The sequence below is a fragment of the Meleagris gallopavo genome, chromosome 4 (genome assembly GCF_000146605.3).
Source record: "Meleagris gallopavo isolate NT-WF06-2002-E0010 breed Aviagen turkey brand Nicholas breeding stock chromosome 4, Turkey_5.1, whole genome shotgun sequence".
In the NCBI taxonomy this organism is placed as follows: domain Eukaryota; kingdom Metazoa; phylum Chordata; class Aves; order Galliformes; family Phasianidae; genus Meleagris; species Meleagris gallopavo.
The window spans coordinates 5,168,351-5,186,896 of record NC_015014.2 but is presented as its reverse complement, the minus strand read 5'-3'; the positions used below and the strand labels follow the sequence as shown (position 1 = coordinate 5,186,896).

General features: G+C 39.1%; 2 protein-coding genes across 3 annotated transcripts in view; one reads left to right on the top strand and one right to left on the bottom strand.

Annotated features, from left to right (window-relative positions):
- The window catches only part of CLCN3 (chloride voltage-gated channel 3), a 46,756-nt gene extending 31,738 nt beyond the window's left edge, over window positions 1-15,018 (top strand). The window contains exons 7-13 of one of the 2 annotated variants that reach the window (XM_003205387.3): window positions 302-382; window positions 947-1,492; window positions 4,532-4,718; window positions 5,958-6,356; window positions 7,816-8,032; window positions 10,191-10,266; window positions 11,936-15,018. In XM_003205387.3, the coding sequence (XP_003205435.1) occupies window positions 302-382; window positions 947-1,492; window positions 4,532-4,718; window positions 5,958-6,356; window positions 7,816-8,032; window positions 10,191-10,266; window positions 11,936-12,094 (1,665 nt within the window). In that variant the 3' untranslated portion in view covers window positions 12,095-15,018. The remainder of the gene's footprint in view (window positions 1-301; window positions 383-946; window positions 1,493-4,531; window positions 4,719-5,957; window positions 6,357-7,815; window positions 8,033-10,190; window positions 10,267-11,935) is intronic. The other variant, XM_010709486.1, reaches the window with a different exon arrangement.
- Window positions 15,019-15,976: 958 nt separating this feature from the next.
- The window catches only part of LOC100540323 (histone PARylation factor 1), a 6,063-nt gene continuing 3,493 nt past the window's right edge, over window positions 15,977-18,546 (bottom strand). Inside the window, exons 7-9 of the mRNA XM_031553007.1 lie at window positions 17,777-17,864; window positions 17,023-17,195; window positions 15,977-16,220 (exon numbers count right to left, since the gene is read on the bottom strand). Coding sequence (XP_031408867.1) covers window positions 16,089-16,220; window positions 17,023-17,195; window positions 17,777-17,864 — 393 coding nt within the window. The 3' untranslated portion in view covers window positions 15,977-16,088. The remainder of the gene's footprint in view (window positions 16,221-17,022; window positions 17,196-17,776; window positions 17,865-18,546) is intronic.

The window sequence follows — 18,546 nt, the reverse complement described above, 5'->3', positions numbered from 1 at the left end:
TTTTTTTTTTTGTCTTAAAAACAACATATTATCCCTAGTGTTCTACAAGGTAAATAGTTTCCACGTTGGAGCATTTCTGCCTTTCTCCTACCTCATAAGAAACCATTTGATTTTTCCTTACATTCTCTCTTCTTGATTCATTTTGACAGTAGTCTCCAATTTTTTCTCTGCTTGCAGCAGAGTGTCTTTGACCTCATGAAGAAAGTTCTCCTGGGAAAGTTGATAACTGTACTGAGATTCTGTTCTTCATTTTAAAACACACCACAGAGTGCAAAAAACCTTCACCATGGTTCTTTTCCAGGTATTGTCAGCTGCATCAGCAGCGGGAGTGTCTGTAGCCTTTGGTGCCCCAATTGGTGGAGTCCTGTTCAGTCTGGAGGAGGTATGTCGAGAGACAGCACTAAAGGAAGGATGCTTAAAAATCTCTTTTAGTGTGAAAAATCTCAGACTCCGTTAAGTTGTAGAGTCCTACCTGAAAGAGAATATAATTTTGCATTTTGAAATTGAGTTCTGTTACTGGCAAACTGTAAAAGATTTTATTTATTTGTTTATTTACTTACTTTAGATGAATGTCAACTTTGCTGCAGTTCAGCCTAGTCAGCTAAAATAATTACAGTTTACATAAAGATGCACCAGTTTTTCACTCTAGAAATGCAGTCTAAAAAGAAAAATTGTTGGGCTGCTTTTCTCGTTTCATAGGAGACTTTAGAAACCTATTTGACAGTTCTCTGAAAGAAGTTTTTAAACATTCTTTTCTTTAATGTTTCAGATGCTAAACACAATTGAATACGTCAGTGATTAGTAAGTCAAGAATAACTGAAACTGACCACAAGGGCCATCAAACTCTTTTCACCGAGAAATGTTTCGTACTAGTTTTATTTTTTAAGTCTTTCCAGGATTTGTTTTCATTGACTTACAAATAATTCTCACATATTTCTTTTTGCAGGTCAGTTACTATTTCCCATTGAAAACTTTATGGAGATCATTTTTTGCTGCTTTAGTCGCTGCATTTGTTTTAAGGTCCATCAATCCTTTTGGTAATAGCCGCCTAGTTCTTTTTTATGTGGAATATCACACTCCTTGGTACCTTTTTGAACTGCTACCTTTCATTCTTTTGGGAGTATTTGGTGGGCTTTGGGGAGCATTTTTCATCCGAGCAAACATTGCATGGTGTCGTCGACGCAAATCTACAAAATTTGGGAAGTACCCTGTCCTGGAGGTCATCATTGTTGCAGCAATAACAGCTGTCATAGCATTTCCCAATCCATATACGAGGCTAAACACTAGTGAGCTTATTAAAGAGCTCTTCACAGACTGTGGGCCATTAGAGTCCTCCTCCCTCTGTGACTACAGAAATGATATGAATGCAAGCAAAATAGTAGATGATATTCCTGATCGTCCAGCAGGCACTGGAGTCTATTCAGCTATATGGCAATTGTGTTTAGCACTCATATTTAAAATAATCATGACAGTCTTCACGTTTGGTATTAAGGTAAGTTGAATGCAGTGGCTACATCGTCTACTGTGATTATTTTTCTTTGTTACTGCCTTTTTATTTTTCCATCTCTCAAAGCTAGCAGCTTTGTTTATAGATTTCTTTCTCCATAAATGGTTTTAGATCTCTTAAAAAAAAAACTTTACTGTTGATTACTAGTTGCTGGGTAAGATAAATCTGTTAGGTATATTTTAAATGTTAGCTTTCCATAAGACAGAATTTCAGTTATCACTCTCAAATTCTGTTGTATAGCATTTCACTTATATCTAGGACTCTGCCCTTCTAAGCATTAGGATACCTCTTACCATTTAAGCATTCTAATCACAGAATCACAGAATTGTAGAGGTTGGAAGGGACCTCTAGAGATCATCGAGACCAACCCCCCTGCCAAAGCAGGTTCCCTACACCAGGTCGCACAGGTAGGCGTCCAGGCGAGACTTGAATATCTCCAGAGAAGGAGACTCCACAACCTCCCTGGGCAGCCCGTTCCAGTGCTCCATCACCTCACCGTGAAGAAGTTCTTACGCACATTCGTGCGAAACTTCCTGTGCTGCAGCTTATGTCCGTTTCCCCTCGTCCTGTCTCCACGTACCACTGAAAAGAGACTGGCCTCACCGCTATGGCCGCCACACCTCAGATATTTATAAACCTGGATCAGGTCCCCTCTCAGTCGTCTTTTCTCAAGGCTGAACAGACCCAGTTCACTTAGCCTTTCTTCATAGGGGAGATACTCCAGGCCCTTCACCATCTTTGTGGCCCTCCGCTGGACTCTTTCCAAGAGATCCCTGTCTTTTTTGAACTGGGGAGCCCAGAACTGGACACAGTACTCCAGATGAGGCCTTACCAGGGCAGAGTAGAGGGGGAGGATCACCTCCCTCGACCTGCTGGACACGCTCTTCTTAATGCACCCCAGAATGCCATTGGCCTTTTTGGCCACGAGGGCACACTGCTGGCTCATGGCCAACCTGTCGTCCACCAGGACGCCCAGGTCCCTCTCTGCAGAGCTCCTCTCCAGCAGCTCATCCCCCAGCCTGTATTGGTGCATGCAATTATTCCTCCCTAGGTGTAAGACCCTACACTTGCTTTTGTTGAACCTCATCCGGTTTCTTACTGCCCAGAATGGCAACACCTAACACCTGTACTGTGTCTGTACTGTGTCTTACCACTCCTCTTTCATGTACATCTAGCTGTCTCACGAAGTTGTCAGCCCAGGAACACACACTGTGTATTAGAATTCACAGTTACACAAAGGTAGAGCTTCTTGATCTGTTTTTGGTTCCTTCTCTCATAACTTCAGCAGTCGCAATTTGTTGGAGATATTATTGGCAAAGCAACTCAGCTGCCTATAGGATACGGTGATTCCAACTGCTTTTACTGCCATGATCAGAGATTGCCAGGGGGACTGATAAGGCAACGTATTTTTTTCCAGGCCTTAACACAACTATGCTGCAAAAGTAAAAAGGTTGTGTGTATGCAGGATTTTATTTTCAGTAAACTTGTTACAGTTTACAAGTGCCAAGGGCAACTGCATTGCTAGAGAAGTTTGCGTGTATATCCTGCATTTGCCACAGTATAAATCATTTTCTCTAAAGTATAACTTGAGTTGGGCACTTTATGCACTGGAAAAGAAAGAAGGTAAAACCTGATTTTTTTTCATTGCTCTTTCTGTGGTGAGGTTCCTCTCTGCTTTGTGACATGTGAGTCAGAGGCTTATGCTAAAAAAGTCACCTGTAAAATTGCAATCATAGTTAGACCTTTGACTTATTATCCACATGTGATGAAGAGAAGGAGATTCATGAACAATTCATGTTAACAAAGGACCAGAAATTTGAATGTAGTCTCCATTTGGAGACTGAATTACTGTGACATACTAGTGTAGCATACTAGAAACTCAGCAGTTTCAAAAATACATTCTATTACTTCTGTGTCTATAATATATGTTTTCAGGTGTTACTGTAGTGTTCCCCAAGAATGATTTTCACTAAGCAAAAAAAAAAAGAAAGAAAAAAGTACTTAACAATTAAAAAGGGTTTCAGACACAATTAATTGTAGGAAGTAGCATTAGTGATGTCAGTGCACAATTTTACTCTTAGCAGAATATGGCATTGTTGACTGCTGTCAACACTGAAATATTAGGTAATTCAGTAATTAGGTAAAAATTAGGATGGGAATGAAGGATTATTAAACCTTTTCAATACAACTAATGCAGATGGCTTTGAAATAAATTGTGGAATATTGATTTGTCCTTGGTTTACCTGTTAGAAATTCTTTGCAACTACACATGTTGTCAATATAATAATAATGTAAATAGAATCTGAAATACAGTTCTGCATCAGCTACTGGATTCCATGGCAGAATCTAGTTACAAGCTGCATAATGCATACGCTTCCCAGCTCTACAGTGGAAAAAAAATTAAATGGCTTTTTCTTTGACACCAATGGTATGGTTTTTTAAAATGAAATTATTTTGACAAAGGTGTGTTTAGACAAAAGTAAAAATTGTAGTTGAGGTTCATGCCTTGGTCATGGTGGAATATATTTCTGATAGTAACAACTGCTATGAGGTGAAACAACGGGCATTTCCAGTTTAATGAGATGTTCAGATGCAGTATGGTTTTGGTGTTTTTCTGTTTGTTTGTTTTATTTTATTCCTGGTGGTTTCTTGAAAAGGAGGAGAAGAGGCACAACAGCAGTGTCTCTGTTGAATCCTCACTCCTTTTGCAGCTACAAGGCTAACCAAGACTTGTCATACCAGAATGGTTTGGTTAAATCTTATTGCAATGCCATCTAGCCTATTTGGGTTAAGTTAGTAACAGAAAAACAGATCAAATAACTAAAATTACAATAGACATGTGTTTGTTGTTGTTGTTTTTTAACAGTAATGTGTTAATCTGCTTTTTTGTCTTAGGAATTTGCATTAAGTTTTCCTAACCTTGTAGCGTTTTTAATGACAGTCTGAGTATTTGCATTTCTTTTTAAAATATGCAACAAATATGTTCCCATCAGCGTGGTGGCAGTTATTCCATTTCTGTTGTAGGTTCCATCTGGGTTGTTCATACCCAGTATGGCAATTGGAGCAATAGCAGGAAGGATTGTAGGAATTGCAGTGGAGCAGCTGGCTTACTATCATCACGACTGGTTCATTTTCAAGGAGTGGTGTGAAGTTGGAGCCGACTGTATTACGCCTGGTCTTTATGCCATGGTTGGTGCTGCTGCCTGCTTAGGTAACTAAACTGTAACAAAGCAAATATCTGATTTTTATTTTGTTTTATGTTAGCAAAGTAACAACGAGAAGTGGGGATAGGTATAAATGTGCTGTATAGGAACACTTGTAATGTGGACTTCTCTTTCTTCAGAAGAATACAGTCACATATCTTTGTGTAAGCTTTTAGATCCTTATGATCTGAGGAATAATATGAAAGTGACTATGTGGTGGGAAAGAGAGTAACTTAAATAGGAGTTTGCTATTTCTTTTCGGCATCAATAGGAGTAATTACATATTATAGGTGTCATATGCATTGAAATGTATAAAACAGAGTTGAAAACGTTGAAGTTGCTACAAGGAGGTGACATGATCTGCTGGCACTTCTACATGAATAGCAATAAATGTTCTTGGAGTTCGTTAATCCAAACAGAAACTTAAGAAGCCCATAATGATCTGGGGAGTCCGGTTACAGGTCTGATATGAGGCCTGATTTACAAACTGTTGAAAATCTGCTTCATTGGAAGAAGATTGCACTCCTAAACTAGGAGAGATTTCATGGAGGTCTTGTCCTAGCTTAAGAACTATCATATACAGTAGTGGAATGGCTCTGGTTCTTGGAGAGGTTGTTCCGTTGTTTTGGGGGGAAGTTTTTTCTTTTCTTAGATGGTTCAATCAAAATCACTTTGAATGCATTGAAGGAAGAATACGATTTCTTTGAAAGAAGGCACGGTATCAGAAATGTTTGTAGTACAAACATTTTGCATGCTGGCAAAGGAGAAACGTAACTCCTTTCTTCTGTTCAAGAAAGTTTTCACCAGCTTATAGTTCTCTTTAGTTTTTATAATTCAACAGCAGCATTATATTCATGATATTTTGGACAGTATAGCTGTTGAGTTGTTATCTGTTCCTTTCCTGCATTAGTGTCATTCTTTTTCCAAATTATTATCTTACTGGGTTTGGATTTCTTAATTTCTCAGTATTTTTAACTTAGGAATTGCTTGAAAAAGTATACAGTTGTTCTTAAGTTATGTGAAAGACAAGCACATATTTTTCAAATCCTTTTACTTTCTGATCTTCAGGAATTTTCCCTAAGGCTCTTTTACTTGTTTAGTCTGTGTTCATTTTTCTTGTGTGCTTCTGTTTTTGTAATGTTTGTCAGATGGCAAAGTTATGTTTGCAGTTCTCAGCAGGAAGGCAGAAAATACAAGTTCAGTATTCTTTGACACTGAAGCATTACTGACTGCCATTTTTCTTACAGGTGGTGTGACAAGGATGACTGTGTCCCTGGTAGTTATTGTCTTTGAGCTAACAGGAGGGCTGGAGTATATTGTGCCCTTAATGGCTGCAGTCATGACCAGTAAGTGGGTAGGAGATGCCTTTGGGAGGGAAGGCATTTATGAGGCACACATCCGACTGAATGGATATCCCTTCTTGGATGCAAAGGAGGAATTTACTCACACAACACTTGCTGCTGATGTTATGAGACCTCGAAGAAGCGACCCACCGTTAGCTGTTTTAACACAGGATAATATGACAGTTGAAGACATAGAAAACTTGATCAACGAAACCAGCTATAATGGTTTTCCTGTTATTATGTCAAAAGAATCGCAGAGACTAGTGGGCTTTGCTTTAAGAAGAGATTTAACTATTGCAATAGGTAATTATCTCCCAATATTTTATGATTATATATTCTAATAGAAATTATTGTAAAGTTTAAAAGAGAACTTACTCTCTGTGTTTCTACTTATTTCAGGTTTAAGGTCCAGTTAGCTTGCGTAGTCTATTGCTTTACTGAAGATATTGATTATGTCCAATAGCAGACCATAAAATAAAATGCTAATATCTTTGTGCCTTTGTGTACAATACTTGTAGGCCAGACTGGCATCTAGTCCAGTATTTTTGTTTGTTTTGTAGTATTTGATGACGGTTCTTTTCCTCAAGGGCATTCAACTTTCCTCAAAATCCTCAACCATCTTCAAAATTGAGTAATTCCCATTTGGAAAAGCGGGATTCAGTCAGAGTTACTGTCAAAGTCATTGTAAAATGTAAATGAGCATCAAGCTTCTCTTTGGGAGTATTTTATTTGCTGTTTTCTTTTTGTTGTTTTTCTTTTTTCACCAACTAATATTGTACTGTGGAGAGATGAGTGAAATATTTTACATTTCTTATTGTCTGCGTGCTGTGAAGTTTGGCATCAGGCATGTGCTCTGTTTGGGCCCTGTCTCTGGATGGCTGTTAGAAACTGTCTGATAACTAGGGCTGTGCTTTGTGCCTTGGCAAAAGAAATGTGGATTTTGAAATTACAATCGCCAGCAAAGGGAAATAGAATTATTATTTAAGAAATACTTGTACATAAAATCAGTGACGGAAATTGTATCTTAAAATACTCATATTTTTTCATAATTTGTAAGGTTGTATATTGACAAATATCTCTTTAGGGAAAAGAATTACAGATATTGTATGGTTTTAAGTTTGTATTTACTTAAGACTAGAAGGAGGAATAGCAAAACATTGTTCTGATAAAACACTTCCACAGTTAAAACTTATTTGAGTTACAGAGAGTGCATGGTGCATGGTGCTTTGTCTTGGAGTCAGTCAGTGAGGTAGCTCGGGGTACAGGGAGAGTCGCTCATGTAGCCAAATACTGAAGAGGGTACAGATCAAGTTCACAAAAAGCTAAATACATTTGCATAAGTAAGACAGTAATCACAAGGAGATCAGAAATGAGGAGTTTGTAATCACTGATGGTTTGAAACCATTTATTTGTCGTTCTTGTAGAGGAACTATCAGATCAGCTTTCTTTTTGACAACTGCTTCAGCTGCTGCATGCTTCCTGTATGTTAGCTTTTCAGTATTTCCATCTCTCCATAGTAAATAAATTTTATTTTTGCTGTTGGATTGAGAAAGGCAGTAGCTGAAGGATGGCTAAAGCTGTATGATAAATAGTTTTTGTGATTTCTGCACAAACACATCTCAGGAATAAAGCAGTGGGTATAGAAACACAATGTCAGCATATCAGCATCAGAGCCTGGTAGTGTTGATTGAACTTTGCGCTAAATGATCTTACTCCAAAAATGTAAGTTTTCCTGCTCTTTTTTCTTTTCTTCCCCTTAAAGAAAGTGCAAGGAAGAAGCAGGAAGGGATTGTTGGCAGTTCCAGGGTCTGTTTTGCCCAGCATACCCCATCACTTCCAGCAGAAAGCCCTCGGCCTTTGAAACTGAGAAGCATACTTGACATGAGCCCTTTCACCGTGACAGACCACACACCTATGGAAATAGTGGTGGATATTTTCCGGAAGTTGGGTTTGAGGCAGTGCCTTGTGACACACAATGGGTGAGTGATGTGGGAGCAACTCTGTGTTCTTTTGTTAGGTATACTATCTTTCACTTCTGGGATCAAAGCTTTGATGGAATTTGAACCCATTCATTTGGTGCAGTATGTCAGTGACAAGAAGGTGCACGTCTCTTAAATTCTTACCTCTCCCTGTATTCCAAGTAAGCAGGCAGGTAGTTTCTGGGTGTTTGGTTTTTTTTTAAAAGGTTTTCTTTTTAAAAAAAAAAATTTAAAAAGTGGAATACATCAGCTGTACAACTTCTACAAATACTAGGTTCATAAAAAGCAAAGGAGAAAAAAAATCCATTCATTTTCTCCTCTTCTGGAGTTCATGAATGGCAATTACCACCAAGCTATTAGTTTTGGAATACTGAAAACTAAGTAACTGCTACTAGTTCTGAAACTGCAGTCTGCAGCGATTGTACAATTCAAAATACTTCAAGAGGGTAACTTCAAGATGTAGAGTGTTTGTAAGTGTGACTATAGGGGGTTGATATGTGGTCGCCACTTAATAAATCAGCCCTAAGTGTGGAAACAGAAAATTGTTTGTTATAATTGCCTCTGAACTATTTCTTTTTTTACAAGATCTTTTGAGTATGGTTCTACTTCAGCATTCTGCTTCCCTGTATCTTTTGTGTTAAGCACTTGCACTTAACACTGCAGCTTCTACCACAGTATCTTGCTTTCTCTCTAGCATCTTTTTAAATCACATGAGAAGTGAAGCACTGTCTGCTAATCTACATTATTTAGTACCAGTGTCCATGGGAAAAAGCTAAGAAACCTTAAACATAGATGGTATTTATTTTTGCTGTGGGCAAAAGGAGTGCTGCTCTAAGTGGCAAATATTGAAATAGTGCAAACTTCCAAATTTGTTTCCTAAGATGTCTTCTAAAACAAATGTATCTTAAATGTGCTCCTGTTTTTTTTGTTGTTGTTGCTTTCTGATTTTTTTTTTAAATTTGCTTTTTATTAAATTCATCTTTGTGTGGAATGGCAAGTAGATGCTTTTAGAAGCATAAATAGCTCTTAAAAAAAGCTGCCAGGAAAAGGCCATCATGATCTGCCACTTAAAAATCAGTGCAGACATGCATACAATTATTCCTATTTATGCAGGGAAATTTGAATTGGTAAAACTTCAGTGATAAATATTTATTACTATGGGTTTTTGTCTTAGTTTCTGTTGTGGTTGAGTGCTCAAACATTAACATTGATGTGAAAAACGGCTCTAAAGAGAGATTGATCTTGTAAAGGTATGTCAAACTGTAGTGTAAGTTTTTAATTATTTGATGATAAAGTAGCTGCAAATATGGGAGACTTTGATTTGTTGTTTTCTGATACTCAGTGCTTGCTGTCCCATTTCAGTTTATAAGCTTGTGATCTTCCATGAGAATGCTGTCCATAGCAAGGTTGGATAGTTAATCCCTGAGGTCCAGTTGGCTATGCACCACCCAGAGAATTTGTCTAAATTATGGCAAATTTCATGCACATTGAATAGAGATATATAGCTAGATAGATATACATAAATCTGGTTACAGTTAGGAATTGTGCAGGAATTGGTGCTGATGATAGATACAGAGATATATAAAGACTGAGCCTGATTCTTTCTAGCTTTTATCACAGCGTCCATTTTTAGGTGCTGCTCTTTATTTATATTAAGATAAATGAGAAATTGGTTTGAATTTGTCTGTTCCTGGGGCCGGGTAACCCTGCTCTGTAGTGAAGCTTCAGACCTCAATTTCTGTGACTTTACAGATACTGCTTTGATCACTTACTGTAGCTTGTTATAATGCGAATAGTGATTTGTATTTGTGAGGAGAAATAACTAGTAAACAAAGGATATAAAGTAGATTTTAGTTTCAGTGCCTCTAAAATCTGAAGAAATTAGGATGTGGCGAGAAGAGCTGAAGTATGCTTCCCCAGTGTGTAGATAGAGAAACATATTGCTGTGGGGTTGTTGGAGATCAAACATGTGGAGGGGAAAAAAAAGTCTGGGAAAGGGTGCTGAGTTTCAAACCATTTTCATTTAACTATCTCATTAACTTTCTTGCAACCCATTTTCTTTTTTAGTTTTGCACTACTCTAAACCTTTTTCATTGTGACTAGAACTTTTTTGATTTGATTTCACACGCAGTTATTAGCATAACATGATCTGTTTCAGGATTGTCTTGGGGATCATCACAAAGAAGAACATATTAGAGCATCTCGAGCAACTAAAGCAGCACGTCGAACCCTTGGTGATTAGATATATCAGATCTCATAATTAGACACGTTAGAAGTCAGGAAGCATGAAACTTGTGAACTGTTCAGTACTTTTATGACATCGGCTGAACAAAGAAATAATCCTGTATTAAAAATTTGTATTAAAGAAACTATAACAGAAAACAATGTGTGCAAAATCCTCGTATAGAAATTAAGCAGTTGCTATGGACGGTCTGTTAGTCACAACATTAAAGGAAGGTAAAACAGAATCTGGTATTTTGTTCTTTGGATCACGTAGATCCACCTTTTGATTTCCCTCACTGGGAAAGCACACAGCTAGGAATACCTTTTCCCCCTCATTGTAAATTTAATTTTTTCCATATGCTGATTTTGACAGCTTTAAATAGCTGTTAAGTTGCTAATTAAGCAGCGTACATTTTGAGGAGCAAAGTTCTTAATGTCTTGCAGCATCAGGTCTTCCCTGTAATCCCCATTTATCAACTGGGAAATAAGAGCATTTTTAAAAATCGCGTGAAGTCCTTTAATTCTGTCCAAAGTCCTGTGATTCTGCTGCTGTTACCTACAGCAACTAGTGCACTCCAGTGGGACCCTGAGCTACTAAATGGCACGCTAATGCATCTACTGTTGACTTCATACTGTTTTAAGTACGATGTTGTGATCTAACCTTAGTTGTAAGATAGACTTTGTCTTAATTTGGACATTGGTTGCTCTGCAATAGCTGCATCTTTGCTAAACCTAGCCACCAAGTTTAGCTGCTTATGTGCAAAACATGCTAATTATGTTCTCATTTTATGCTAATATTTCACAAGTATTTCATGCGTCCTTTAATAAATAAAAAAACCCAAACCAAAATGTACTAACCAAAATAACAAGGGCAGCAGCTCATTCATTCTGCTCTTTGCTTCTCCTGTGATATTATCCTTTTGGACAGTCTCACCCTTTTTGATGTTTCACAAAGTTTTGCTTTTAAAAGCAATTCAGTTGCTGTCATAAGAGCACAGTATCCAAAGTTGAAAATGAAAACTTTTATTATTCGTAATTAATTTTCTGAAGCTGTGAACTCTAAAGCCTAGTCAACTATTCATTATTTTGCAAAAGTTTCATGGGCAATACAGTGTGCTCCTATGAATATATTCAGTCTGAGCCAGTGTGTCAGATGGGAAAGACCCTTGTGATTTTAAGAAAGAAGGGGAGGGGAGTCTGATTTGCTGCTAGGATTTGGGGGCCATCGAGCAGTGTGTCACTTGTGGTGACTTGCCCAAACACACCTCCCTTATGAAATGGGATCGGTATCACTTCTTTTTCATACCTCCTTTTTCTTTGTCCTTCTTTATTTTATTTTTCTTTTACTTTTTTGTTGGCATAGCTAACCAAATTTCATTTTTCTGGAAACAAAATGTTAAATAAAAATTGTCACGGGCTTTACTTGCATTAATTATATTTAATTAAAATGGACTACAGCTGTCAGAGACCATCCAGGTGTGGTGTCTCAGCACTGCTGTCTGTTAACAAACTGGTGGTTACTAAATATTTTGATTAATAAAATGCTTGTGTTTAAATAAGAAAATCAGGCTGTTTACTTTCGCTCTGTCCCTGTCAACAAAAAGGACTTGGCTACAGATGTGTTCTGTTTGACTAGTTTCCCCGCTCGGGTTAACGGTGATGTTTGTTTATCCTTTCCAGGCGCCTCCTTGGCATTATAACAAAAAAAGATATCCTCCGTCATATGGCCCAGACGGCAAACCAAGACCCCGCCTCAATAATGTTCAACTGAAACCCATAGCTGAGGAGAGAGAGGAAACTGAAGAGGAGGTTCATTTGTTGAATAGCACAACACTTTAGTCTGGGAGATACTTCTAAAAATCAGAAATGAGAGCTGGGTTTTTGCGTAACGGTGCTGCTGGAAATCAGGAGTTGGTCTGGGGGAATATGTGGAGAGGAGGAAGGCTGTTGGGAGCGTGGGAGCTGCTGTCCTGCACTGGATGCGTCCTGAGATGTCCGGTCTGCCATGATAGTGCAGTGCGAGAGCCGTGCGAGGTGGCACAATTCTCCAGCCCCAGCCTGGTACTTCAGCATCAAAGAGATGTGTTACTAGTCCCTATTTCTGGAGGGATCCTTCTGAATTGAGCCATCTTATGGAGACTGAAAGGTCTTGCCCTTTTTACCATTGAAAACTGTTGTGTTAACTCATGAAATGTATAATTATTACACGTCACCTTTCTACATTCCAGAAGAGCTTTATTTCTCTCTCTCCTGAGCCGTAACAAAGCCTCTTTAAATTGGTGTGCCCTTTTGAAGTAGTTGTTTCTCATATTGAGATGTACTGTGAGTTACTGAGGTTGGATCACAAGGAGGGAGGTTTTGCTTGTGCCATTAAATGCGTAAGGTTGAACATCGTGAAGTGCTTGGGGCAGTACAGATCTACTGCGACAAAAGCAGACTGAGCAGGAAATACCTTGCAAGAGCCACGCGAAACATCTTTCAGCCCATCTGCCGTGGTAAGAGAAAAAGTAAACAAAAGAAAGTAGAGTTGCAGAGAAAAATACTGGTTTTGCTGCAGAAAATATCAATAATGTGACCTGATCTTATGCAATTTTTGTATTGTCGAAACACTAGGGTATATACCAATGTTGTGCAGTATCAGGAGAAGTACTGCTGTTCTACTAGTTAAGAGCTGGAACAATTCTGTATACGTGTATCTGGAAAAATGCATGCTACAACACTGGAGATATTTCCCCTCTGTAAAGTTTGAGATCGCTCAGTTTTCTTTTTTCTTCTGAACAAAAGACGTCCCACTGCTGACATGGTAGGAAGAAACGTAACTCATAACTTGCACTAATGTATATTATTTTTCTTGAGGTTTTACCATTATTTATATTTTTATGAATTAAAAAAATCTATTAAATACAAATCAGTTAATGTCTCACATAACTAATTACCTTTTTAATGTGATTTTATATAATAATTCGTAATCCTCTGCGAGTGATGGAGGATTAGCAAATGTTTACAACTAGATGAAGGGTTTAAACAAAATTGTTTCTTTACAATCCAACATGCATATAAGATGATCTTCAGATGTAACTTTCACTGCCGTTACCTTAAGACTTCCTTTTCCCTTCCTGAGCAGATAACTGGAACAGTAATATTAAAAACATTATTTAAAAAAATCAGGGTTTTAAAACGAATAGGAAGCAACTATAATTATTAGATTGCTTTAGACTTCTTTTCTGAGTACACAGAGGTGTGAATGATACACAGCCACAGAAGATGAGCAGCAGGGCAGAATCGAATCCAGTACTTGAAAGCTTGGCAGGACTTCAGAGCTGAGCAGCACCACACGCGCCAGAAGGTGAGCTGACACATTCCTAACGTCTTTCTCCTTTCAGCCACCAGATTAATTTTTCTGCAGCTTTTCAAAGCGCCACAAACAAGTGTGGAAACAAAGGTAGCGTGCTGTAAGTAAAAAAGCAGTAAAAAAAGCTAAGTAAAAAAGCAGTAAAAAAGCTAAGAAAAATGGTTGACAAAATCTTGTTTTACAGTATGTGGTGAAATAAAATTTAGTTATTAACAATTTCGCCCATAAGACTGCAAAAGTTTAAATGATGAAACAGCTAAAATCTTGGGCATCTCTAAGGCTGTCATCACAGTTACCTCAAACATCTTTATTCAGCCAAGTGCTCAGCACGATCTTACCTTGAAGAGCGGTGATGTGCTCCAAATAGTGCTCTGGCAGGATTGGCGAGCTCCATAACAATGCCAGCGCTTCAAGTGCTCCACTGAATTGCTGTCTGTTTTCAGAATATAAAACTGCAGTCACCTCTTTCTCACCTCTTGCATCAACTGGAACCAGGGGAAAGCCTGATGTGTTGGTGGGCTGCAGTCAGCCCCTGTGCAGAAAGCAGCTTTGGAACTGAAACAGAATCGAGCTGTTATGGTTGCTGTGTGGCAGCAACTAGCTGTACTCTTCCAAGTGAGTCAGTGCTACCAGCTCCAAACTTGTTCTGTTACATTGTGTGAGCTTGCAGAAACCTTATAAGGAGCAGGGTTTGGTCTATCCGAGGAGGACAGCTCAGGAAATTGTCTGAGGCTGATCTCTGCTGTTTATTATTATTATTATTTCTGTAGTGGAAGGATATAAATGCACTACAGCTTTAAAAAAAAAAAAATTGCTTTAAACCAGTTTGAAGCCTCTGCCATTTCTGATGGTTTCCTCATCCTAATACACTGCAGTGTATTGATTTGCACCTGACCCCACCTACAGACCATACTGTCTGGAATACAGTGCAGTCCGTGCCCCTGCTGTGTTTTATCATTTTAGTATGGATCCCAAGTGCTGCATATAAGTGGTGCATCTCTGGTTACTGTTCTTACCTGCTAAGCTTTCTCCACTGACATGCAAAACGTCTCGTAAACATGCATTAGAAATTCTGATACTGAAGTATGTGTGCCTGTGCTGTTCAACAAAATTTTTCTAATGTAAAGCTTCCAGCGCCTTACTCAAGTTACTGATTTGAAAAAAAAAATGTGGTGGATGGGAGGATGAAAGTGTCAGCATTATTATTATTTTTTGTTTTAAACCATTCAGTTACTGGTTGATGAAGAATGCATACTTTGTTAATCTGTGATGTTGCCTAGAGCTGTATTTAATATTGATTGATCTTAATGTTTTTATTTATAATAGTGTGGTAGAGCTGCGTATCATTACAGTAAAAATTCCCATTACTGTGATGACTTAATCAAACATTAAAAACTTCTATATGACCATTTGTCGCTTCGACTCTGTCATCTTTTCTCAAACGGTATTTCTGTTGATTTTTGCATTTAATTTCCCTGAGATAAACAGCCACAGGCTTAAAATACAACACTAGGAAAAATCACACATTTCTGAAACAGACGTTTTCAAATTTGCTTCAATCATGTAATTGCAGAGTAGTTGGCTTCCTGATTCAAAAATAGGTGATGCTTATATCGTCCCAAAGGTAGAAACAGTTTCTTTACAGTGCATTTTTAGTCCTGCTTAAAAAGAACATGGTAAGGTTGTTAGATGCCTGTTTGCCATGTATTTCACTTTGGTATTTTTTCCAGTTAGTGTTACAGTCATTAATCTCACATTGAGAAGAACAGATGAAAGTACATACTGAAATCCCCGTTTTTTTCAGAGATGTTCAGAACTAAATAATAATGCGAAAGGTGAATGCTTGTGTGACTTACAGGGCATTGATATGGAAGTGTCTTCTGTTTGGAGCCTGAAACGAGAAGGCCCATGAAACAGCTCATGTCTGCTTGCTGATGTTTGAATAAATGAAACATCTGTATGCTGATCCAAAGGGGGGGAGCTGTCAGATTTAGAAAAGCAGATCCTGCATGACTGAGAACTGAAAATAGCTTTATGATTTAAAATGGCCTATGGCTTTGCAGTGTGTTAAACTAAACTGAGTGATACGGTTCAAGGAGCGCTCTGAAAGTAACGCCTCCTATTTACAGTTGGAACGACTGTAGAGGCTGAACCTTCCCACCAACGTTCCAGTCCATTTTGTTGCTGTGTGACACGTGGCAACAGAGGGGCTACGTGACAAATCGGTGTCCGAGATGGAAGCACGTATCAAGCAAAGTGATGTCACTGAAAATTCCTCCATGAGTGGCACCAACTGACATTACTGATGCTTGTTGGAATCATTTTATAGCCTCGCCCCAGGGGTCTCCAAGGCGAGCAAGAGACAGCCGGTCCTTAAGAAAGCTTTATTAACAGCACAGAACGCGTTCGCACGTGGAAAAATAGCACAGAACGAATAAAGCAGCCCCCACAACACGAGCACAGCCCTGGTGCTGCCCCGACTCAGGGCGCCAGGCGGTCCAGGCCCTCCTGCCTTCGGTCCGCCAGGTGCGCCTCGATCACCTCGGCGAAGAGGTTCCTCTTCAGCAGGCTGTAGGCGAGCGGCAGCAGCTGGGCCACGGTCTTGTGGAAGTACTGCACGAGAGAACAGCAGCCCTAAGCGCAGCCCTGCACCAGGCCCACCTCTCCCCAGGGCTCAGGCACCTCTATTTGGGACTGCAGCGGTTCCATCAGTGGCTGGTAGCATGCAGTGAGAAACACAGCCAACGGTGATGTCCCTGCAGCCATGATCCTTTTCAGTTGAAGGGGGGCGATGGTGAATAGAGAACAAGGAGTGTTACACTGAGTCTTTAGGTGTGATTAAGTGCCGGTGAGTCAACAGCATCAGCAAGCCAGAAATAAACATCTGGAAACCTACAGGCTACAGCAGGCTGGTGGAAGGGCTTTATGCCATCCTATGGGAGGTGTACTCAGGCAAAGGACCCCAGGGTCAATTTTTTGCCCCCCTGGGGTGACTGCAGACAGACATCAGCCTGTTTCTTGATCAAGTTCAGCACGAGTGCTTAAGCCCATAAAAGCAGGTGGGGAGAGGGAGCTTCGTATCTATCCTGCATATCTAGACTAAGAATTCTGCATTTTTTCAGTGTGACTCACTGTCATGTGCACATCAAATCACAAAAGTGCCATTTAAATTCTTCTGACCTGGAGGATCATGGCTTCATAGAAGCTGTTTCTAATTTAACATGGAATAGTGTCACAAATACGACTTTTCTCAGCTGTTTTCCCACACTAAGAATATCCACACAGATTTCCATGATTCCTAGCAACAAGTATATGATAAAGAGTTCGGAATAAAGATCTGTGATACACACCAACCCCTGATCTACACAAAAAAATAATGTTTGTCTGCTACATGCATGGCTTCTGTAGTACTTACATGTGAGCCATAGCAGAAAAGGTCCATCCCCAGTTCATATCCCATTCCATAGTCACATTCATCATTAGCAAACTGAACGTAGGTGAGCATTTCTTGAATGGGTGCAAACGCCTTCAGTCTCTCATCATCAGTAGGAGCATCAACAATGGCCTTACATATTTTCTTAAGATTAGCTGCAAAAATAAAAGCAGAAATATGTTTAAATAAATAATACTGCATCAAAGCAGCTTCTGCCAAAAGTATCCCCATGGGTCTCAACTGAAGATTAAATGGACACAACCTGAGCTATTGGTGAAAAAGTGTCCCCCTTTGCAGCTCCTTCTCACCCTGTATCCACCCTATCTCAGTTCCTGCTGCAGAGATGGGTGTTCATGTATCAAAACTTGCATCAAGGAACTGATTCAGGTTAGAACAGCACCAGAAGAGGCAGAATGAGAAATAAAACCAAAACATCCCTGAATGTGGATCAGTTCTTTTAGAATCCTTCCCATACGGCTGTGCCAATACAGCAGCATAGACTAAACTACTACTTTAGTTGCTACTTCAGTAGTAGTATGTAGTATGTTTTACTGATTCTTATCAGATTTATTAAAAATATATAAATTACATTACAATGGTTAAAGCTTCTGCCCTTTACTCCCAGCTACTCATCTTCTCCAGGTAGAAAATCTGACTGCAGTTTGTTTTTTGCAGACTAGATTGGCCTGGAGGCTGCCTAATGAAAGTGGAAGAACACAGAAAACAAGATTCTTACCATTTGTTTCAGGAAGCTCTCTGTATCCAACATCATTTTTGTCTACAGGAACAACCAGGCCTGCTCCATGAAATGTTTTGGCCACCACCTAAAAAAAGAGCCAGGAAATTGAATGTAGTACTGTAAGGCACTGCTATGACATAAAACCATTCACTTCATGAAAGCAACGTTAGCACCTGACTTCTGGTGGTCCAGCCAAATGCAGCACCTAGCCTCAAGGACATCACCTTAAACTATGCAGCAGCTACTGTTAAGCACTGAAGTTTAACAGAACTGAAAACTCCGATGATGTTCTGAAACGTAGGAATCCTTGGATTCACACATCTGCCAAAATTATTTCTGATAGGTATTCAGAAAATAGATTAAAATCCCACTATTAATACATATCATCCTTCATGTTACTGTTTGTAGTTAATCTTCAATAATGAGGCAGTTATGGCAGCTCTGCCCGTGGCAGAAGGGCTGGAGCTTCATGATCCTTGGGGTCCCTTCCAACCCAAGACATTCTATGGTTCTATGTCTAGGTTCCCCATTTGTTTCAGTTTCCGAACTGTTTCCCCCGTTGTTTTGTTTGTTTGTGTTTGTTTTCCCTTTAATGCCTTACTTGCTAAGCTACAGTTTAGAAAAATAAAGCATTTAAATTCAATCCTACATTTGGAAAACAGTTCTATTCATCTTCCCTCTCCTGAAAATTTATAGAGATGATTTGCTCTGAAATTTGTAAGTGATGCTTCTTTACTGAATAGGAGGCCAAAGAAGGGGGGAAAAAA